Source organism: Musa acuminata, chromosome BXJ1-4 (genome assembly GCF_036884655.1).
Source record: "Musa acuminata AAA Group cultivar baxijiao chromosome BXJ1-4, Cavendish_Baxijiao_AAA, whole genome shotgun sequence".
Lineage (NCBI taxonomy): Eukaryota > Viridiplantae > Streptophyta > Magnoliopsida > Zingiberales > Musaceae > Musa > Musa acuminata.
In genome coordinates this window covers 9,201,771-9,224,480 of record NC_088330.1, presented here as the reverse complement: position 1 = coordinate 9,224,480, position 22,710 = coordinate 9,201,771, and the positions used below count along the sequence as shown (strand labels likewise).

General features: G+C 35.2%; 4 protein-coding genes across 41 annotated transcripts in view; 2 read left to right on the top strand and 2 right to left on the bottom strand.

Annotated features, from left to right (window-relative positions):
• Positions 1–916: 916 nt before the first annotated feature.
• On the bottom strand, positions 917–13,736 carry LOC135646148 (bZIP transcription factor 1-B-like). Of its 8 annotated transcripts, none has more exons than XM_065165372.1 (10): positions 13,586–13,736; positions 11,544–11,736; positions 11,376–11,441; positions 11,173–11,259; positions 10,392–10,478; positions 10,229–10,288; positions 10,122–10,149; positions 9,978–10,043; positions 9,815–9,869; positions 917–1,363 (listed from the first exon to the last, which is right to left on the bottom strand). In XM_065165372.1, the coding sequence occupies exons 2-10, from the start codon at positions 11,598–11,600 to the stop codon at positions 1,093–1,095; spliced, it is 777 nt and encodes a 258-aa protein (XP_065021444.1). In that variant the 5' UTR covers positions 11,601–11,736; positions 13,586–13,736; the 3' UTR covers positions 917–1,092. The 8 variants fall into 8 exon arrangements, with proteins under 8 accessions (XP_065021444.1, XP_065021461.1, XP_065021476.1 ...); XM_065165389.1 differs by having other exon boundaries at positions 917–1,303; XM_065165404.1 differs by having other exon boundaries at positions 917–1,278.
• Positions 6,158–7,352, top strand: LOC135646178 (bZIP transcription factor 1-D-like). 2 transcript variants are annotated; one of them, XM_065165429.1, is made up of 5 exons: positions 6,158–6,300; positions 6,447–6,639; positions 6,742–6,807; positions 6,924–7,010; positions 7,087–7,352. In XM_065165429.1, the coding sequence occupies exons 2-5, from the start codon at positions 6,583–6,585 to the stop codon at positions 7,234–7,236; spliced, it is 360 nt and encodes a 119-aa protein (XP_065021501.1). In that variant the 5' UTR covers positions 6,158–6,300; positions 6,447–6,582; the 3' UTR covers positions 7,237–7,352. The 2 variants fall into 2 exon arrangements, with proteins under 2 accessions (XP_065021501.1, XP_065021506.1); XM_065165434.1 differs by having other exon boundaries at positions 7,082–7,352.
• Positions 13,737–17,147: 3,411 nt separating the features above from the next.
• On the bottom strand, positions 17,148–17,654 carry LOC135672061 (RING-H2 finger protein ATL39-like). Its single transcript, XM_065180514.1, has one exon. The coding sequence runs from the start codon at positions 17,652–17,654 to the stop codon at positions 17,148–17,150; it is 507 nt and encodes a 168-aa protein (XP_065036586.1).
• Positions 17,655–18,699: 1,045 nt separating this feature from the next.
• LOC135646027 (bZIP transcription factor 1-D-like) overlaps positions 18,700–22,710 on the top strand; it is a 71,077-nt gene continuing 67,066 nt past the window's right edge. For 9 of the 30 annotated variants that reach the window (XR_010498951.1, XR_010498959.1, XR_010498965.1 and 6 more), the window contains exons 1-3: positions 18,912–20,436; positions 21,982–22,151; positions 22,260–22,314. Coding sequence is in view for 19 of the 30 variants with exons in the window: in XM_065165093.1 (XP_065021165.1) it covers positions 22,078–22,151; positions 22,260–22,314 (129 nt within the window). In the remaining 11 variants the exon portion in view is untranslated. Of the gene's footprint in view, positions 20,437–21,981; positions 22,315–22,710 lie in introns of all 30 variants that reach the window. The other 21 variants (XM_065165155.1, XM_065165116.1, XM_065165120.1 and 18 more) reach the window with 12 other exon arrangements.

The following is a 22,710-nucleotide window of genomic DNA, read 5'->3' as shown; positions in this document are numbered from 1 at the left end:
AATTGATATCATCTATATTTCATCTTTAGTGAAATATTAACTTATTTAATGTTCACATAAGATTTTATCATAACGAATGATTGATATTAGAATAGTATTACTAATATATAATCTTAAACTATAATGATATCTAAAATAATATCGTATTACTAATATATTCCATCATATTATTTTAGAAGTATATTTTCATTTAAGATTATCTAAATCTTTTAATACTTGTGTTATTATGAATATTATTTTAAAATTATTTTTAATATAATTTCATAAATTTCTTAGTTTAAATCATTGTGATAATTATAAAAATACTATAAAAATTTAAAATATTTTAAAAATGATAAGATGTTTATTATAATTTATATCTCATAAGATCATCATCGATCATTTTGATAGCTACTAGTTAGATAAAATTTAAATAATCATAATAATTATTAAATATTAATCAATATAAAAAAATTCATATGCTAACTATAATCATGATAAAATATAAATCATATATTTTCTTTAAAAATAATATAATTTTATAATATATATATATATATATATATATATATATATATTAATAATTATATAAAATATTTAATAATAATAATTAAAATTTAAAAATCAAAAGTAAATTTTTTTTATTAATATGTCATATGAATAAATTATAAAAATTTATAATTTATAGGTTTTTAAAATTCAGTATGAAACCTTAAATTAGACTAATAATTTAATTTTTAGTCCACAAGCCACCATCATGCCTCATCCCATAGCCCAAACACTATGACGTCATCAACACCATGACACTCATACATATTGAACATGTATGATTATGATATCCAAATAATGGTTCTGCAAAACAAAGAGATGATAAATGAATCACAAACATATAAGAAATTGGACAAATATCAATAGGAAAAGGGCTAAGTAGAGAGGGTTAAACAACCACAAGCTAATCTATTATTAAGAATGTTTAGTGAGTTCCTACATGTAAGAAACTAATCATCAAAGCAACAAATGTTCTTGACTCAGATGAATACATGCACACAGTTGTTCATCAAGAAATAACAAACAACTACAAGCTAATCGAATGTTAAGAATCCTATAGAAACATCAGTTATTGGCTTTCAAACAAGAGATTTCTGGCACAACACCATCATCCTCGGTCGTCAGCAGTGCATTGAAGCAGAAGGCTGCTGTTGCCTTCGTCGAGGCCTCTACAGGTCGCATGTCGACTCCATCCATGGTGGTTTGGCTGTAGGTTGGATGTTGGCTCCATCCACGGTGACCGGCCGATGTCTTCACCACCATGCAAGCAAAAGAGCTGAGGCAAACGAAAGCTTTTGGTAGATTCAAAACTATCAGTTTAAGCTGCTGCAGACATCTGCATAGTAACAACTATTCTTGTGATCAAATTGTTAGAACAAATATATGAGGAGTCGTGGGGATATAGGGAGAGTCAATGTGTTCGAAGCTTCCTTCACTCCACCCAAAAAGGAAGGATGATGTCGCCACCACCTCTCCTCGGGTGGAGAGAAGGCATCTCCGATCACCCCTACCTTCTTTCTCCACCTTCAGAAATGGGGCGAGCGGCATTGATTTTTGGGATTTGCCAAACATCCGAAGACCACCATCTCCTGAGGGAGAAGCTACTACCGGAGAAGGATGTGGTCATCTATTTCAAAACGTGACACGTATGGGTATAGCCGCACGTGTGTCACGTATTTGGTAACGCGACACACACGTATATGTATCACGCATCATGTTGCTTGATCCGACACGCGTAGCTTCGCACACATTTTTTTAAGAAAAAAATGTTATTCAATTGGTATAGATAAAAACAGTAAAATCCTATTTGATATTTCTACAGAAATGAAAAAAAATTATTACAATGGATCAATTTGTTTTCTCGGTAGGTATTAGAAAAAAATATCAATGACGTCAGATATGAGACTTATTCCCCCTCCACCCATTGAATATGACTTGTCTACAATAGGAAAGGATCTCATCTTCTTAGACATCGTTCAACTCATGATACTATCTTATAGTGTTCATCCAGAAATATTATCATGCTAATATCACCACAAACCATAAACTCTTCTATGTTTACTTTCGATTGTATAAGGGATGAAGTGGATGTTACTTGACTACTTTGGAGGGCTTCAAAATTAATGGTGCTCCAACCAACAACACTATCTGACTAGCTGGTGATGCATTATTGGGCCTCGTCTAACTATCTTACTAATTTGTCCCCTCGAGCTTCCACCTTAATAACAAAGGTCGAATCTCTTCTCTCCCTCCTCAGCCTCTCCACTTTCTCATGACAGTGACAATGATAACTCATCTGCCCAAGTGTTTCTTAGAAAATATACCATTGATCTTCAGGGATATCTTGATGGTACTTCGATATTTCTACACACAAAGATTAGAATCACATCGAACTAATTAGGACATCATTAATAATTTTTTTAATACCTATCGAGAAAATAAATTGATCCATTGTAATAATTTTGTTTATATGTCGGATCAAGCAACGTGTTGCGTGACACATATTTTCCATGTACGTGTGTGTCACGTTACCAAATACGTGACACATGCGTAGGCATACCTATACGTGTCACGTTTTGAATGAGATGACCACATGCTTCTCCGGTAGTAGCTTCTATCGCCCCATTTATAAATGCATATAATACGTTGTATGCATGTTTTTAAAATGTACCAATTAGATCAGATGGAAAAAAAAAATAAATATTATTGATTTTTTTTTCTTTTTTCGTAATTTTAATTTATTAGTATTTTATTTATTGATTTTCTTTTCTCTCTTTTTTTTTGTAATTTTCTCTCATTGACCACAAGTTGAATGTTTGGTAACTATAATCAATGGTTGGTTAGATGGTGTGTACAAATTCTTTGTTTGCTAAGATTTTACTTTATGATTTGGTTAAAATTTATTGTTGTTGTTGTTGTTGTTGTTAATTAAAATTAAAATTCGAGCTGCATTGAATATATCATTGTATATATCATTTGAATTTTCATTAAAATTCAAGCATCATTTTGCAAACGAAAGATATGGGGTCTCCTATATTAATTTTCAGTGCTTGTTTCTGCTAGTGACTTATTGGTGGTCTTTTTTTTTTCTTTAAACTAAAATCAAGATATTAGCAGAATCATAAATGACAAAATTGTACCTTTGGTTTTATATGATTTCAAGTTGTTTTATTTATTATTGGAATTTATAAAAATATTATCATCATATTTTATATATCATTGTATAGAAACTTGTTGATGGTCAAAAATAATTTTTTTAATTCATATGTCAAATTATATATATATATATATATATATATATATATATATATATATATATATATATATATATATATAATTTGACTTATTTAATGTTCACATACGATTTTATCATAATGGATGATTGATAATAGAATAGTATTACTAATATATAATCTTAAACTATAATGATATCTAAAATAGTATTGTAACCCATCATATTATTTTAGAAGTATATTTTTATTTAAGATTATCTAAATCTTTTAATACAAGTGTTATTATGAATATTATTTTATAAATATTTTTAATATAATTTCATAAATTTCTTAGTTTAAATCATTGTGATAATTATAAAAGTAATATAATAATTTAAAATATAATTTAAAATATTTTTAAAATGATAAGATATTTATTATAATTTATATCTCATAAGGTCATTGATCATTTTGATAGCCACTCGTTAGATAAAATTTAAATAATCATAATAATGATTAAATATTAATCAATATAAAAAAAATTCGTATGCTAACTATAATCATGATAAAATATAAATCATATATTTTCTTTAAAAATAATATAATTTTATAATATATATAAATAATTATATAAAATATTTTAAAATAATAATTAAATTTTAAAAATCAAAGTAAGAAAATTGTATTAATATGTCATATGAATAAATTATAAAAAATTTATAATTTATAGGTTTTAAAAATTCAGTATGGAACCTTAAATTAGACTAATAAATTTTATTTAATTGTAAGGTCCAAAATTAGACTACCTAAACATAAGCTAGTAGATTTGGGCTAAATATCAGCCTCAATTAGGTCAGTTTAAATTAAAATTATATCAAAATAAAAAATAATCAAAATTTAACTTTTCTTAAATTCGATTGAAGATCAAATCTAAATTTAGTAAGTAGTTAAAATATAGTAAAAATTAAATTCAATCAAAATATTTGATTAAAATAAGTCAAATTAGTTAATTTAATAGTTGAAGACATAAGTAAGAATATTTAATTTTTGAAGGATAAAATTATAATTTTATAGGGATATATTGAAAATATTTGATTTCTGAAGGGGAGAAATATCAAGGGCAAAATAATTTTTAATATGTGAAAACTCTTAAATTTTTTCTTAATTGTTGTAGTGCCTATGTGATACCTACGGTCATTGCGATGCATAGTTGTTCGTCGACTATGAGTACCTTTCGATCATCCTCACGTGGTCAACCGGTGACTTTTACGGTCACTATGGTGTGTGATTATCCTCGTGCTGCTAATCGGTAGCCCCTACGATCATCGCAACATTTTACCATGCCCATCCACAACTGTTCTCATACGCCATCATCGATGGTCATTGCTAGAAACAGCACCACAAGCCACCATCGTGCCTCATCCCATAGCCCAAACACTACGATGCCATCAACATTAAAACCCTATCACATGGAACAAGTGGCCTCTAGTGACTCCAATAATCTCGATCACAACCTACAGCTATCGAGAACCACGGTGGTGACCCACTATATAATCGTTATATAGATCAGCACCATGACACTCAGCCATCATATGTCGTCACACCTCTTCCGTGATAACCCATTGATGTTGCACTCCACCCTCTACAACTCCTTGATAAGGGCCATTGCACCATATTGTATCGACAACTATAGTAGCATCCCGCAACAGTTGTAGCGATCATAGCAAGCTATCGCCCTTCGTAGTGTCATTATCAATAATAAACTTCCACGATAACCCATCGATGCCCGAACATAATGACTTTGCCTCTTGTAAATCATTAGAGCAAAATCTCCATCACCCACGAGTAAGCGAATAGTTTGAGAAGAGAAGACTCAAATGGATCTTGTAAGTCCCATACAATCGAAATAGAAATAATAATTCGACATAATCAAAATAGATTTAATGCATAAATTGATAAAAAATAGATCTAATACACAAATAGATCTAGATATTTTAAAAATCTACATAATCTATATTTCAATCATATAGCTTTATACCAATTGTAAAAAATAAATTTATTATAAGAATATTTTATGTCAAAATTGAAATCAAGTATCATAGATTCAAGATAGAAGATATCTAGTTTTTAAACATGATATAAATAAAGTATCTTAAATATCGTGAAGCAACACCATGATTTATAGGCACCGTGAATTGGCATAGGACAGAAGTTAGATTTTTTTTTTTTTTAAGACTACTGTAATTGATAAAGTAGGGATTTATTAGGAGGTGAGAGAAGAGATTTTAATGATCATTCTTAAAAGGCCTTACTTATATATAGACAAACGAGAGCAAATGGCCTATAAAAAGATAATTAGGAGTCCCTCCCATAAAGATTTATCTAATATAAAGTAGATTTTTTTTTATTAACCGATGAAATTAATCAAAATCTAATAAATCTTAATCTCATATATTTTATTGATCCGAATATATCTTAACCAATTATTCAGTGTTATAAAATCTAAAAATAGACAGATCGGATGTCTTTATAAAAATATTATCTTTAAGTATCATTCTAATTTTATCGGATGTCTTCATAAAAATAAAAATAAAAATTATTTTAAGCTCTCTAACTTTTGATAAATAGATTTGTTATATCATTACTATATCAATTACTAAACCAATATGAATTGACTATAGCCAAAATGATCCATCTCCCCTTTTTCAATAATTTCACTTTCCAAATAAAAGTTTCATTTAAGAAGGAACATCTAATTGAAAGCAAAATCCTTGGAGGCTTGTATTATGTCAAAACAGGATATCATCAATTGAAACCTAATATTCTAATAAAATTATTTTCTAAAAATTAATTTTTAAATGGATCTATTAGCAATTAAGTAAACATAATTCAATTGAATTTAATACTTCCCCCTTTTTCTTCATCTCCCTGTTTCCTCGCTTTGTTGATTTTTCATGGATTTCATCCAATTTGGTCCCTAGAACAAGCAAATCTCTCACAGATTATCTTTTGGATCTCACTTCCCAGTTTCACATCACTAGAAAGATCGTCCTGAAACAAGGTATTCATTTGTCTCTTACTAATTGAGATTTTGACCCCATATGATATATTTGGGCCCCTGCTGAGCTAAAGAGCTCTTTGATTACAATTTATGCAGTTTTTCTTCCTTTTCATTGCCATGTTTTTGTGCTTCTTGAGTTTGTGCAGACTAGGGCTTGGGAGTTCGATTGACGGTGGAATTGGGGTGATCCCATCCTTTGTTTCTTCCTGATTGAGTGTGTGTTTCAGAAATCCTCAATTTGGAGGATTAATTGGGAGTAGTTGTTGGAGGGGTCATTGGATTATGGGCAGCAGTGAGGCTGATGCATCTGCCAAGGCTCCAAAGACATCCACAGCTCAGGTACTCAGATGTCATCCTTGTAGTCTAAAATTTCTATTTTGTCTGTTTGGGCTGTTGTTTGCTGGAAAAAACAGCTTTTTTTCTTGAGTGTTCTTGTTTTAGGAACAAACTCCTGCCACTAGCTCCACCCCTGCTGTGACTGTTTACCCAGACTGGTCGACCTTTCAGGTGTTGCTGTATTTCTATGGACGAACTCTTTCATCTTTTCGTCATAAATGTTCTTGCTAGTTGATTATTTATACGCTTTGGGGAACTTATTAAGTCCTTGTTTCTCACTCTATTAGGCATATTCACCGATTCCACCACATGGTTTCTTCCATTCTCCGGTGGGATCGAGTCCCCAGCCTCATCCTTACATGTGGGGACCTCAGGTGCTTTTTATTATTGATTTACTTAAAGGATTGTGTTTTTGGGATTTGTTCAAATGTTTGTCTTTGTCCAGGACAGGCAGGTTCTCAATGCATCTATTGTTGTTTGGACATTTTAAAAGCAGAAATCAGTGAAACATTGAGAAAAAATTATAGTAGAAAACTTTTCTTTTTAGTCCATTTTAATAGCAGTTATGATGGTAGTCATTTGAATACATTGTTATGTTAACATCACGTGAACTAGATGGTCATAAAGTCTGTGAAATTGTTTTAGTGTCTTGTCAACAGGTAAATTATACACTAAGCACTGCTAAATATTCATCACATATTATTTTGAAAATTGCATATGTTGTACAATGGGAGATCTGACACTGTACATTAGTTACTTGTTGCTGGCTTTGAGTGCTCAGAAAACTACAAAGAGCTTATTTAAGATATATTATCTCCATCTCATACTTGCATACACTATTGTCCAACCTGCCAACTAGGGTTTCCGATATCAGGCAGCACACCAACATATATCATCACTTCAATGCATGCATGCATATTTCCATACGTGTCACACATGCGGTAATTTCCATACATGTCACGTATGTGGTGACACACCTATACGTGACACACCTATACTTTGTGCTTTGAACACTTCGGATCAAGCAACGCCTGACACGGATCTGTGTGTGTCACGTCACCACATACGTGACACACATGCAGTAATTTCCATACGTGTCACGTTTGAAATATCTCCGGTTATAGGTTCTCCCTCGGGAGACGGTGGTCTTCAGATGTTTGGCTCCCTCATTTCTGAAGGTTGAGAAAGTAGGTAGGGGTGATCGGAGATCCCTTCTCTCCACCCGAGGAGAGGTGAAGATGATATCATCTTTCCTTCTTGGGTGGAGTGAAGGGAGCTTCGAACACGTGCACTCTCCCTATATCCTCACGATTCCTCATATATTTGTTCTAACAATTTTGGGCAGCGGACCTATGGTAGTCATTGGCTGCACCGCTATGGTTCTAGTATGAATGAACATACTGACTCGTGGTATGCTGTTATGTACCATGGTACCAGAAGGGAGAAGAAAAGAAGTATAGAAGGAAGAGGAGGAGAGGAGGCAAAGAAGAAGAAGGGAGAAGGTGGCAGAAAAAACAGAGGAGTAGAGGAGGTGGTGGAGGAGGAGCCAACGGCGGCCAAGGAAAATGAGGAGATGTTAACCAAGGAAGATGAGGAGGAGACCACAACCAAGCAAGATGAAGAGGCTGCAGCCAAGGAAGATGAGGAGGTGCTCATGGCAGATAAGGTTGATGAGAGGAATACCACCAACACAGAAAACAAAGAAAACAGGCTTACTGCCTGGTCCAAACTCATTACCAGGACTGTGGGCCTGGAACAAGTGATAAGCACCATACCGCATGTGGACCACCGAAAATTAGGGAGTGTGCATTGTTGATTTATGCCTGGACAGATAAATATGGACAATACATCCGGTCCGAACAAAATTGCATTACTTGGTATATGTCATTGTGTTATTTCTTCGCTTAAAGCAAGTATCTTCTTCTCCATTTTGATCAAAACTTAAATAAAGGATGAAATGACAAATTTTGTGTCCTAGAAAAAAAACCAATATGATATGACAACAATAAGTCATAATGCAAAAACTATTTGACTATTAGAAGTTGGATATATGGGTCTTATTCTGCCATTGAACTCAGTTGGGGGCAATATCGCTAGTCAAACTAAGAACAACAAAACATTTTATGGTTTTTAATAAAGTATACATAAGTATTCCTCTATCTTTGCTCATTATACTAATCAATCGTTAATTCATCTCATCCAAGCAATGCATCTATAATTTCTCTTCGAATATGATTCATCATCTTGAGTTAATTTTCGTCAATTTATCCTTGATTGGACCTACACCTAAATGTTCACAGATGTAAAATTTTCTACTCTTTTTTCTATTAACTCCACACATCTAAACATTCTTATTTTTGCATTTGTAGATATAATCTCCTAAGATCTAACTTGAACCATGTAGCACAAATCCTGTTCCACCAATTACCTTTATCGAGGGTAGTATATCTAGTCAAACTAAGACATCAAATCATTTTTCATGGTTTTTAATAAAGTTTTCTTAGCTATTTCTACCTCTCACAAACTCACAACACTAATCATAATTATTTCACCTCCTCTAACTGTGTCTGTCCGTCTGCACCATTTTAAATATTTTTTCATCAATGTATCCCCAATTGAACCTATAATTAATTGTTTATAAATGTAAATGTTTATTATTCTATTCTAGTATTTTCACAACCATCTCAACATCCTCATCTTCCCATCACTAATTTTTGTACATGCAATTTACCAACTGCCCAACATTCCGAACCATAAATTACAGCTGCCTATGCACATTCAAATATCATAGAAGACAACAGACATGTGGCATGACACAACATTAACTTACCTCGTTCTCCATTCAAAATATCAACCAAAATAACACAGACAACAGAAAATATAACCAAAGATATGATGGAAAGTCCTTTTATGTTCTCCTAGTGTCACTTGAAGTCCTAAAATGCAGACTAACTTCTTATAGAAACCAAAAACTACTTCATGTCATAGTAGAAGCGCTTAGTGACTATGAGTAAGCAAATCAATTTAGGCACGATAGGGAAGAATGAGAAGATACAATGAGGCATTTGCAAAAAGGGTAAAAAATGACATCCATAGCACCAAGAGATTCCTATTACCGTGATATTAGATGACAACTAAAGAAAGAAAGCCCACAAAAGGAAAGGAAAGAGATGCTCACATTCTGAGAATTGGCATCACTCCCTTCACTTGAACTCTCACTTCCACTTTCACCACTACAAAAAATCAGTTCTTTTAGAAAAGGGATGACATATATTTTGCAAACAGTGTCGTCCTAAATGTAGTAAATAAAATGATGACAATCAAACCTATTTTTGATATACCTCTGAGAGAAGGCTCCATTGGCTGGTTGCCCTGATAATTTATACCTGGCTCGCTGTTGTTCTTCCCTGTAATCATATTTAAACTACCTAAACTTCCTTTGGATCTTTTCAGGGGACTTCTTTCCTTACCTACAGATGACTTACCATCAATGTCCACTCCAGGAGCAGTTCCCTAGAGATATAATACATCATAATCAGTTTGATTATTTCAAATATATAATAAGGTTTGTTTGGTGCAGCAAATAACTCACAGAAGCCTCAATGTTGCTGCTCGGAGAAGCCATAGCATAAGGGCTAAAAGGATGTGCCCCCTGTTCAATATTTGCAGAATGATAAGAAGCAAAAAAATTGCATCTAGGAAAAGAGAATTTGCATGAGATAGATTACAGTTAGGTTTGATTTAAAAAAACATACAGGAGGAATAGATGGATGAGAATATAACCCTCCAGGAGGATACATTACGTACGGAGGTGGCGGAGTTCCATATGGTGGCATAAGGTGCTGCAAACAAAAGGTTGGATATGAAAGTTTGCTCACATGTTGAATAATATAGATGTCACGATGAAATGTATTGACCTAATGGACACTTCATGAAGATGGTTAGTAATGTTACAAGCAGTGGAAACTTTTGTGAAGAAGTTCCAGCATAAAAACAGCATCTAAAATCCACAAATAAATGTTTAGCAAATATAGGACATGTGCAGTCCACCACAAATTTCACTTTAGACATTTCTTGTAGGGAGAGAATGATCCAGTATAATACTGTTCTTCTCTGCTTTCTTCATCATTTCAAACTTTCAACACTGGTATTGTTTCGCTTGTGAATAGCCAAATCTAACCATTGTACAACATATGCAATTTTCAAAATAATATGTTATGAATATTTAGCAGTGCTTAGTGTATAATTTACCTGTTGACAAGACACTAAAACAATTTCACAGACTTTATGACCATCTAGTTCACGTGATGTTAACATAACAATGTATTCAAATGACTACCATCATAACTGCTATTAAAATGGACTAAAAAGAAAAGTTTTCTACTATAATTTTTTCTCAATGTTTCACTGATTTCTGCTTTTAAAATGTCCAAACAACAATAGATGCATTGAGAACCTGCCTGTCCTGGACAAAGACAAACATTTGAACAAATCCCAAAAACACAATCCTTTAAGTAAATCAATAATAAAAAGCACCTGAGGTCCCCACATGTAAGGATGAGGCTGGGGACTCGATCCCACCGGAGAATGGAAGAAACCATGTGGTGGAATCGGTGAATATGCCTAATAGAGTGAGAAACAAGGACTTAATAAGTTCCCCAAAGCGTATAAATAATCAACTAGCAAGAACATTTATGACGAAAAGATGAAAGAGTTCGTCCATAGAAATACAGCAACACCTGAAAGGTCGACCAGTCTGGGTAAACAGTCACAGCAGGGGTGGAGCTAGTGGCAGGAGTTTGTTCCTAAAACAAGAACACTCAAGAAAAAAAGCTGTTTTTTCCAGCAAACAACAGCCCAAACAGACAAAATAGAAATTTTAGACTACAAGGATGACATCTGAGTACCTGAGCTGTGGATGTCTTTGGAGCCTTGGCAGATGCATCAGCCTCACTGCTGCCCATAATCCAATGACCCCTCCAACAACTACTCCCAATTAATCCTCCAAATTGAGGATTTCTGAAACACACACTCAATCAGGAAGAAACAAAGGATGGGATCACCCCAATTCCACCGTCAATCGAACTCCCAAGCCCTAGTCTGCACAAACTCAAGAAGCACAAAAACATGGCAATGAAAAGGAAGAAAAACTGCATAAATTGTAATCAAAGAGCTCTTTAGCTCAGCAGGGACCCAAATATATCATATGGGGTCAAAATCTCAATTAGTAAGAGACAAATGAATACCTTGTTTCAGGACGATCTTTCTAGTGATGTGAAACTGGGAAGTGAGATCCAAAAGATAATCTGTGAGAGATTTGCTTGTTCTAGGGACCAAATTGGATGAAATCCATGAAAAATCAACAAAGCGAGGAAACAGGGAGATGAAGAAAAAGGGGGAAGTAGACAGTAAGAAATAAAATAAGCAGGAAGTGAAATGAATCCACGACCAAAGGAAATGATAGATGAAGTTCTCAAGGAAACAATTTTGGAGACAACAAAGGAGTGCTGACCACGTTGGTAAAATCTAAATGATAATGTTTACTGCATCAGTTTTTACCCTGTAAAACAAATACTAATTTGTATGACATATCATAATATCATATTCAAACTATGCGGATCACACAAAACACAAATTGATTCCTACAAAGTACACCATAAAGAGCTGATACTTTATTTGAGGGTTGCACAGATGTCATCTTTACTGTGGATTAGGACTTCCAATATACTGAGGGAATTCGAGTTATTGTTTAACCTCTCCTCATTTAAAGAGTCTAAAGAAATAGCCTAGTGTTGTTTTAGTACTAGAATCAAGGATAACTAAATGTGAAGTTGAAGAACTTTTGTGACACAGAACTGAAGTATCAGGCTATTCCTAGATTTAGACTTCTCTGCCGATTTTAGGATATATGGTCACTAAAATTATCTTTACTTGACTGCATCCAAAAGTAAAAATGGATAGACAAATACCTCAGGCAAGAACGGCAGTTGATTTGGAGAGAAGAAACAGTAGAGAAACCCACTAGTGAAACACGCAATGGTCGAGATTTTTTTTACTTAATGAATTTCAATTTTTGACAATCAAGGGCTGCGATAAGACAATAAAAATATTATTCTTACACAAATTTAGGCTCAGAGTATAGATCATAACAGAGAGAATTCATTCTTAGGTATGAGAACGTAACACAGATCCACCATGACAAAGATACATATCTTAGCCATAATATTTAAAAGAATTTGAAGGAAAATGGCTAAGGCAAACAAGCAGACAAAAATTTCTTAACATTGTTTATTGCCGAATGATTCTTTTGGAATCGTTCTGTGTGCTTCATTCTCGGTCAAGAAAGCACAAACCTTCCCCAACAGATAACCAAATCCAAGTTCTTTTTGAAGTTAGATTGTGTTACTCAACTCCAATCGACGACTATTTACCTCAGAAAGATTTCTGCCAGTGTTTTCAGATACATTGCAGTCCGCATGGAAGAGTTAAAACTTCCACGGGAAAATGTCTAGCAGATTACCACTCAACCCTAAAAATGTAACTTCTCTGAATTCCCAGTTACATCAAATTTCAAAACCAGAACAACAAAAGAGACAAAGATGCGGAGAAAAAGGAGTCCCTTTACGCTTCTTCCGTCTTCAATCTAATATTTGAAAAAACTGAACGAAAGATGATTATAGAGATATAGAGACACAGATCGGGATTACACGAAAAGGGAAAAACTAAGCAGGACCACCACCCAGACCTAAAGATGCACCTTTTTAAAATCCCTAGTGTATCAAGCGCCAATAACACCCAAACCACAGCAGAAGATATGTGGAGAAATATGAGTTTCTCCACGGTTCTTCCGTCTTCGACCTAAGCTTTGAGATTTAAATAGAACATGATTATAGAGGGATCGAGATACAGATCAGGATATAGAAGAAGAAGAAGAAGAAGAGAGACGAACCTGGGAAAGATAGGGAGGAGGCACTGTGAGGAGTTCAGCCCCGTCTTCTCTGTGCGGACGCCACGAGAGAGAGAGAGAAAGAGAGAGAGAGAGAGACGGGTGTACTCACAACTAGGGCAATTGCTTCGTGACCTGGGTTCGCACGTACCGGACCCGGGAGCTGGACCGGACCGATCCCGAACCACGTATTAGTATTTTTTTTTTTGGTTTTACATATTTATCCTTTCGCAATTTCTAAATGTCATATTTGCCCCTACAAACTTTAATATTACATGCATATCCCTCTTGTCCTTAAATGTTTATATCTTTCATGTCTAATAAACTCAAATCAGTACTAGCGATCATTATTATCTTTAAATATTAAATACATAGAATATCATTTATTACTTTCATTAATTATATGTTTCCTCATGTATCTTCAAGTTTTTGAATTTTACAACAATGTGTGTGCTTAACTTAGATTTAGAGGATAGATAGAAATATCACGGAGTCTTTATAGATACATGTAATTTGTTTTTTTTCTTTACATATCTATGTTTTTTAAAATGTTAAAATAATCCATTTATGGTTACAATTTTTGATATAGCATATGCATAATCAAAATATTAATATCCGTCAAATACAATCATCCTACCAATATCAATCTAAGAAACTTGTATTGCTAACAATTAAGTATAGTTACTATTATCTAATTTAGCTTAAAATATGTAAAATACCTCAAATGCATCTCATGTTATATAATTTACTTAAATAGAATAAAATGTATTTAAAATTTTAAATAATAATTAACTGATGGAGATTAATCATACTTATATATGTAATATTTATATGTTAGAAAATAGTTATATAATTAAAAATAAATATAATTTATCGAAAAAAAAACTCATATCGATGGACTTTTACAAGGTGGCACCTCATATTTGATTTTTACTAAGGAATTTTTTTATTTTGACTGAAATTTTTTATTAAAATCATAAAATGATAGTTATTATCATTTCACTAGATTTGACTTTATTTATTAGATCCTAAATTTATATAAAAATAATACTAAACATATTATTAGTTTGGTGAAGATTTAAAGAGTACACTAAGTTATAATCATATTATTAAGCTTGAATTTTACTTGATCATAAATTCAATCCAAAAATATTATATTTAAAATTTAATCATCTTAAATTTATTTAAAAAAATTAAATATATTATTATCTCACTCTAGTAATTCTAAAAAATTAGAATGATTTGATAAAAAAATTAACGAGCTACAACTCAAAAATATTCTATTTTAAAATTTATTCATCCTAAAATCATAATTTTTTTAAAAAAAATAATAAATATTTTAAAATTATGTATTAGTAGTTACGAAGAAATTTAGATTGGTTTGATAAAGATACCTTAGTTACACTGGAGTGTAGCTTGTGTTATATTTGAGTTACACTAATTCATAAATTCAACAAAGTTTGATTTGACTGTAATCGTGATAATCATATTTGATTAAATCGACCCACCGATCTGTAGCTTAGAACAACATAGTTTAAGGGTATTAACATTTTTTTTTTTTAAATAATGTATCCTTTGGTAAAAACTAATTAGGAGAGTGCTATGTAGAGGCCTAATACTAAAAGTTTTTTTTTTGATAAATTACTCTTAAATACATATAATATTAAATATCGATACCGAGATTTCATATTAATGATTTGGGTGATTTTCCTAAAAAAAAATTCTTTCTAGGTTTTTCTAGAAGGTGTCATAGTTTTTAGTTCTTTCTGTTTTTATAAAATTTTATATTAAATCTTAAATAAAAGAGTACAAAATACTCATAAGGTGTAAAATCTTGATAACTGGGTGTGTCACCAAACCAAAGTACAAGTTAAACTCTCACACATATATAAGACCAAGTAGAGAATAAGCATCCCTGTTACTGCCTAGAGACAATCCGATCGCACTCAAATGTTCTTGAGGCCCTTACTGCAAGCAAAAAGAAGGGCCTCCGAGACTGCAATGCTTTCGGCTTGCAACACCCAGCTAAACTTCTTGGAGAAGTAGCCTGCAGTAATTAATTAGTCTTTGCTCTTTTATCTCTTATAATAATATATCTCACACCTAAAAAGTTGATGAGTATCACTGGAAAAATCATAGTTAACAATAGTTCCTGCTGCATCCATTGTTTCCCATCTTCCTAAGTGTGTGAACATCAATCATGTCCACAGCTACTAAAGTCATCATCTTAGCCTTGCAGTTGCAAAAATGGCAGTCATTTATTTCAATGGTTCTAAAGAATCCATAAGGAGCAGATAATAACAACAAGGAACTGTTTTCTCTTCCAACAGGCAAAGCAATCAAAATTGAACTTAGTTTGTTTTGTTCCAAATTTCAGAACTCAAAGAGCAAAGCAACACTCAGGGAGGAAGTGGTTTAGCTGAGTCACTATAGTTCTGATAAACAGAACATGAGAGCATAGCAGAGGGACCAAATCTAGAGAACCATTTAGATATGTAGGAAGTCTTCCCCCACACTAGTTTTCATACAAAATTTTTTCGATCTTTGGAACTACCTTAACCTGTCATATTGCCTTCTGACTAACCCTAGTATTCCCAGGTGAAGGTTGGTCTTTACTTAGCAACTACCTTTTGCTCTTGACCATATCTCTAGTGTTTTCTGACACCCTAATTAGTCCTATATCGAAAGTGAGTAAAGACTAAATTTGACTTATAAGGATCTGATTAGTATATTATATTAATTTTAATTTAAGTATTTTGATCAGTAATATCTAGTGTGATATATTTCAACAGACTGAAGCCAATTTGATGACTCCTTAGAACCGTAAGTGGTACTTCTTTTTCTTACACACCTCTCAACTCAAGTCAGCTAAGAGTGAAGCTCGATAGGATCTTCTTTCCTCACTCATTCCTCCAAGCCCAGTCTCCTCTCTGTTGTCTACTAATTTCCTTGCCACATCAACATTATTTTCTGTGTAATTTTTACGAGTACAATTTGATTAGCCCTGTGTGATTTACCTAACTAGACATCTACTCGGATTTAATTCAGGTTTGAGTGCCAACACCAAATAATAGGGATTGCAAAACACTCGATCTCAAGTTTCCAAAGTCTTTTTGATGATTGTTTGCAGCTTTAGATGAGTGTATAGATTGACTTTACCATTTTGTAATACTACACAACAAATAATTATGTAAAGAAACACCCCCACAAAAGGAAAAAAAAAGTACGTAAAGATAAGGGAAAAATGATCATGATGTAGTAGAAAATATTTGTGAAAGATAAAAACTGACAAGGCATTATTGCTAAATCATGACTTTGTTTTTATCCTTTAGATCTATTTATCACAGGAGTCACCGTGTCAAAAAAACAACGGAAAAAGCCAAAAAGAACAGTAGAATATAAATAATTCATGAATAAAAAAGAAGTAAAGGAAAAGTATAAAAAAGACAAAAAAAATTTATGCATTCGAATGTGTTTAGGGCTCAAAGTTCATTTAATGCCAACATCAGGTCAACGCGACACCAGGCGTTGACCTGCATGAGAAAGCATTCCACCGTCGCAGCCATTACGCCTCTACTCCGTTGACAATGACGTGGCCGGCCGCCAAGTCGGACCGGCACAGCGGGCAGGTGGCGTGGCCGGCGAGACAGGGGTCGATGCAAACCGGGTGGAACCCGTGGCGGCACGGCGGCAGCACCCGGAGAGCGTCGCCGACGCCGAACTCGGTCAGGCACACGGCGCATTCCCGCCCCACCATCCCCTCCCCGGCGCCCCTCGCTTCGGGGCACGTCACCACCGGGAACGACGCCAGCACGGCCGGGTCGAGCCCCCCGGTCACAACCTTCTTCGCCCGCCGCTCCTCCTCCTCCTCGTCGTCGGAGGGCGAGACAAAGGCGAAGTTGACGAGCGAGGCGATGACGAGGAAACAAAGGACGAAGGAGAATATTTCGGGAACGGCGCGGTCGATGCAGGCTAGCTCTGTACCGTGCGGCACTGGCGGCGCCGCCGGGGGTGGCGGGCTGCTGCCGGAGACGCAGTCACCGCCGGTGGCGTAGTAGAAAACGTCGTCCATTGGGCGGGCGGATCCTCTCCAACCGCGACTTAAATTCGTCCAGCGACTCCCACAACGGAACCGCTCCGCTGAAGTGGGCCCAGCCGAAACCCTCTATATATATTCGCTAGGAAGCTCCCTTTCCCGATACTATAATTGGACAGGATCCTAACCCACTTCTCCCGTAGTGTCTCCGTTGGGTTCCGCCATCAGGTGTCGGTCCTATTCCCATCTCCGGAGGTTGTCTACCGGATCTCACCTGGCAATCATAAAGGGAGCAGCATGGGACCCTCTATGGGGCCTGCTGGTTATTACCAGGACGTGTCAAGGGCATGGATAGGTTGTAGTTGACAACCATCCTGCACGGTTTCTTGGAAGGGAAGGAGATGCAAGTGTTATCGATGCTTGCCATCTGTACTCCCCCTTCAATCTAAGCCTTCGGCTTATACTTATAATATGCCCCTGCAAGGTAATTTCCATCGCCTAAGTCATCTTTGTTGGTCCAAAAGAGTTGTTTGAGGAGTTGAGAAGGGATGGTAAAAATCTAACACATGCTTTTCTCCAACAATAATTAGTTTACAACAAATGGGTACGTCCATTGGAGCTATCCGGCAAATACTGAATATGAGATACTGATGAATTCAGTGACATGACAGCAGGGAAGCAGTTGAAGATGAACGTAAGGAGGTATGCATGTGAATCGACACAAAAGCTTACTGTGGTTAGATGGATTTTAATTGAAAGCTTCATATAATACCGACTTACAGATATGCATGAAGTCACTTTCAGGTGTCAGTAAATGGCAGATGGAACAAACTAAAGTCGAAGATAATTAGCTTCCATTATTCTCACATTCATAGACCTCATTGAGAAAGAAATGCAAAGAATGGTAGCATATCTACTGAGCATTGATGCAAAGAGGTACAGAATTCTTCGGTGGCTTGTGCTTTTCCTTCACATGTATCGATCAAAAAAGGTATTCCTTCCACTAGAGATTGCATCCCCTGATCAGAACAACATCCCTTATCCTCAAAGAACATGAATATACTAAGCTTTGTTCTCAAGCACTACTTTGAGCTAAAAAGGTAGCTTCTTGATCCACAGTGGTAAGCAGACGCTTCTCGAGAAATATCAATCTTTAGTTCTTGATGCAATCTCAGTAGGAAGCTGTAAAGGAATAAGATCCCGTTCAAGTTTAAGCGATCAAAGGTGAGATTCGATTCTCCTTGTCTGACACGAGTGAAGCTTTCTTGCTCTATAAATGGAACAAGCAGCCCCGGAAAGCTCACCGACGGCTATCCATAAGAGCCTCTGATCATGCCATCCATCATCCCGAGCTTGTTCGGTCGCAGGACGAACAAGCTAAGCGCGCAGGAGCCCCTTTCCGGCGACATCTGGGAGCCTCTCGGAGGCTTCTCGTTCGCCACCACCACACTGGCGGTGTCTCCGCACGAGACGGCTAAGAAATCTCTTGAAATATGCATGCATGCATGCATGCATTGAAGTGATGATATATGTTGGTGTGCTGCCTGATATCGGAAACCCTAGTTGGCAGGTTGGACAATAGTGTATGCAAGTATGAGATGGAGATAATATATCTTAAATAAGCTCTTTGTAGTTTTCTGAGCACTCAAAGCCAGCAACAAGTAACTAATGTACAGTGTCAGATCTCCCACTGTTTGATCTATAGATGCAAATTAACATCATCTGATTCTAAAGCAGAGATTACTTCATACATCCTATACCAAACAACACACTCCAATAGCAATTTTGGAGGCACTTGTTGAGATTATTTACAAGTACACAAATTTATTAGAAAATTTGTTATTTATTATACATTTCAAGAGCAATTTTAGCAATTAAGAAGAATTATATCCATATACTATGATAATACTTATTATCATTTGACAATAAAGATCATAATCCAAATCATGGAAGAACAAAAGAAATCATATAGGAATAACCTTATCTAAATTCTCAAAATAATGATGAATATGCGACAATTGCTAAGCCAACTGATGTATGATGATGATGATATTACTGTTATAACGAGCTTGTAAATTTGTAATACTGGTTTCAGTTACTTCTTTTCTACTGTAAAAAATAAAAATAAAAATAAGAAATTAGCGCCAATAAATTAAGCTATATATATATATATATATAAATGAAAAAAAGGGAAAAAATACGAGCATGATAGCCAATTAGTGATCGTACTACGTGGTGGCCCCCACCACCTTGGGGAGATCTGCGTGTGAGGCAACCCATAAGCCGACGGTCGGGGCCACCTTTTAGCCGAGCTAAATATTCTTTTGTGTCTATCGACACCCAAACAACGTTTACCCACAATGACAACTCACTTATACGTGGGGCCCGTAGAGGTATGGACGCGCCACTTTCTCTACGGGTCTATTGTTTGGTCGAAATTTCACGTGTCACTAGATGCTCAATTATTTCTGCTTCCTTAGCCTTTCGAACATTATCATCCTTTACTCCGGTTCGGAAACTTACCCACGAAAACACCCGACTGATGATTGCAGAGAAAAGTGGGTCCCGCGGGACCGGCAAGTGATGGTGAGAACGGTAACGCTCATGAGTACAGAATAAAAGTACTGCTTAGCTTTAATTTTTCTTTTTATCGGTTCCTTCGTCCGGTAGAGAAGAAACTCGAGAAGAGGGACGGCCGTTCAGGAATCTCGTCGACGGCTTTAGGCAGCTCTTGACGGAACCCTAGATCCGGGAACCGGAAACCCCCAACACTGATGCGGATTCCTCCGCAAGCAATGCTAGTTTTCGTCCCATCATAGTACGTAATCTGTGTCCGGGTTCTCTATTCGGCTTCTTCGTCGCCGGATGATCTCGATGCTTTTTTCTTTATCTTGTTAGCGTATGGTTTATTTGACTGGGGTGAATGGTTTCTTCAACGAAAGATGCGATTTCTTAATCTGATTATGCACAAAGAAAGCAGTAGCGATTCGATCTTTTTTCGTAGGGGATGGTTGATTTGCTTTGGGCAATTGGTTTACGCCACAAGAAAAAAATTTCTTTTTTGACTTTTTCATGTGTCTTGAATGAAAAGGATGCTGACTTCGTTATGTGTTAGATCTGGTTGGACAAAGTATAGCCTGCAGGTTATGATATCCTTTGTTGGGATGTATATGTTTTTTTGCTTTTGTTCGTGCTTCTATGATATGAACAAATCTCTGTTTCTATGAAATGAACAAATTTTGAACCTTCTTCACACTCAGTTCTACCGGACTAAATTTGACTGTTCTACGTACAATCAAGTTGAGATAATATTATTAGTGATCTGAGCTCAAAGGTCATTTAGTATGGCACGTCGTTGCTAGATCAGATGATTAATCTGCCATATTAGCCATTATATGATCTAAGTTGATTAGCATTTTCTCTATCTACATCAAATTAAAGGGTTCTCATGAACTTGAATTTTTGACATGAAGAGTGCAAGAGAATGTTTGATCCTCGTTTTGCACAGAATGTGGGTTTGAGATAATTAAATTTATACTGTTTTCCCTGGTTAATTTATCTTGCTTCCATAGCATTATCAAGTAAGAAAATACGAATAGTAGAATCCATTGTTAGCAGTGATTCAAAATTATCTAGTTGATACTAGAGACTTCAATCTCCATAACATTGGTGTCAAATCAGTCTTCAAAGATATCTAAATAGTGGTAAAGGATCCATGTCACTTACCAAGAAATTAGCAATGAGAGCATGGTGTTGATGTCATATCTGCTATATTTATATTTGTTTTGTTCAATATTATCTGGTAACAAATCGAGTATGGAGAGAACTGATAATGTACTATTGCCATGTGCAAGTAGGGTTGGTGCTCTTTCTTATGTTGCTGAGACATGGTGATAAAACACACAGTACTGGACTATTGTCCTCATCCGACTACCTTTGCAAGTGTTAAAATTTTGAATTCGATTGATATTGGTTGGATATTTTCTCTCTTCTTATTTTGTTAACTTTACTATGAGACACAATAATGCTGCTCATGAGATTCCTAAGTGGAAAGTCAAACAAACCCTTTTATTTTTTACCTAAAAACTTGTTACTGAAGCACCAATGGACTTGTTTGTTCAACGATTTTTACCGGTTGCCATGTACCAGTGTACCATGGTATTGTCTGTTTCATATGCTATGTTGAGCGTGTTAACACAAACTTGGCAATGTCTTTGGCTTGTACGTCAATGGATACATGCCAACCAATATACCTGCAGAACACTGAGCTCCACTTCATAGCTTGCGCGCGGCCGAAGCCTTCCAAACAAACCTTATTATATATTTGAATAATCAAACTGATTATGATGTATTATATCTCTAGGGAACTGCTCCTGGAGTGGACATTGATGGTAAGTCATCTGTAGGTAAGGAAAGAAGTCCCCTGAAAAGATCCAAAGGAAGTTTAGGTAGTTTAAATATGATTACAGGGAAGAACAACAGCGAGCCAGGTAAATTATCAGGGCAACCAGCCAATGGAGCCTTCTCTCAGAGGTATATCAAAAATAGGTTTGATTGTCATCATTTTATTTACTACATTTAGGACGACACTGTTTGCAAAATATATGTCATCCCTTTTCTAAAAGAACTGATTTTTTGTAGTGGTGAAAGTGGAAGTGAGAGTTCAAGTGAAGGGAGTGATGCCAATTCTCAGAATGTGAGCATCTCTTTCCTTTCCTTTTGTGGGCTTTCTTTCTTTAGTTGTCATCTAATATCACGGTAATAGGAATCTCTTGGTGCTATGGATGTCATTTTTTACCCTTTTTGCAAATGCCTCATTGTATCTTCTCATTCTTCCCTATCGTGCCTAAATTGATTTGCTTACTCATAGTCACTAAGCGCTTCTACTATGACATGAAGTAGTTTTTGGTTTCTATAAGAAGTTAGTCTGCATTTTAGGACTTCAAGTGACACTAGGAGAACATAAAAGGACTTTCCATCATATCTTTGGTTATATTTTCTGTTGTCTGTGTTATTTTGGTTGATATTTTGAATGGAGAACGAGGTAAGTTAATGTTGTGTCATGCCACATGTCTGTTGTCTTCTATGATAT

Bases quoted from the DNA above. Each gene is read 5' to 3' on its own strand.
- LOC135646178 (XM_065165429.1), top strand. From the start codon at position 6,583: ATGGGCAGCAGTGAGGCTGATGCATCTGCCAAGGCTCCAAAGACATCC. The intron at 6,808-6,923 runs GTGTTGCTGTAT...TCACTCTATTAG, and splicing joins CAGACTGGTCGACCTTTCAG to GCATATTCACCGATTCCACC. The intron at 7,011-7,086 runs GTGCTTTTTATT...TGTCCAGGACAG, and splicing joins CTTACATGTGGGGACCTCAG to GCAGGTTCTCAATGCATCTA.
- LOC135646148 (XM_065165355.1), bottom strand. From the start codon at position 11,600: ATGGGCAGCAGTGAGGCTGATGCATCTGCCAAGGCTCCAAAGACATCC. The intron at 11,260-11,375 runs GTGTTGCTGTAT...TCACTCTATTAG, and splicing joins CAGACTGGTCGACCTTTCAG to GCATATTCACCGATTCCACC. The intron at 10,479-11,172 runs GTGCTTTTTATT...TTTTGTTTGCAG, and splicing joins CTTACATGTGGGGACCTCAG to CACCTTATGCCACCATATGG.
- LOC135672061 (XM_065180514.1), bottom strand. From the start codon at position 17,654: ATGGACGACGTTTTCTACTACGCCACCGGCGGTGACTGCGTCTCCGGC.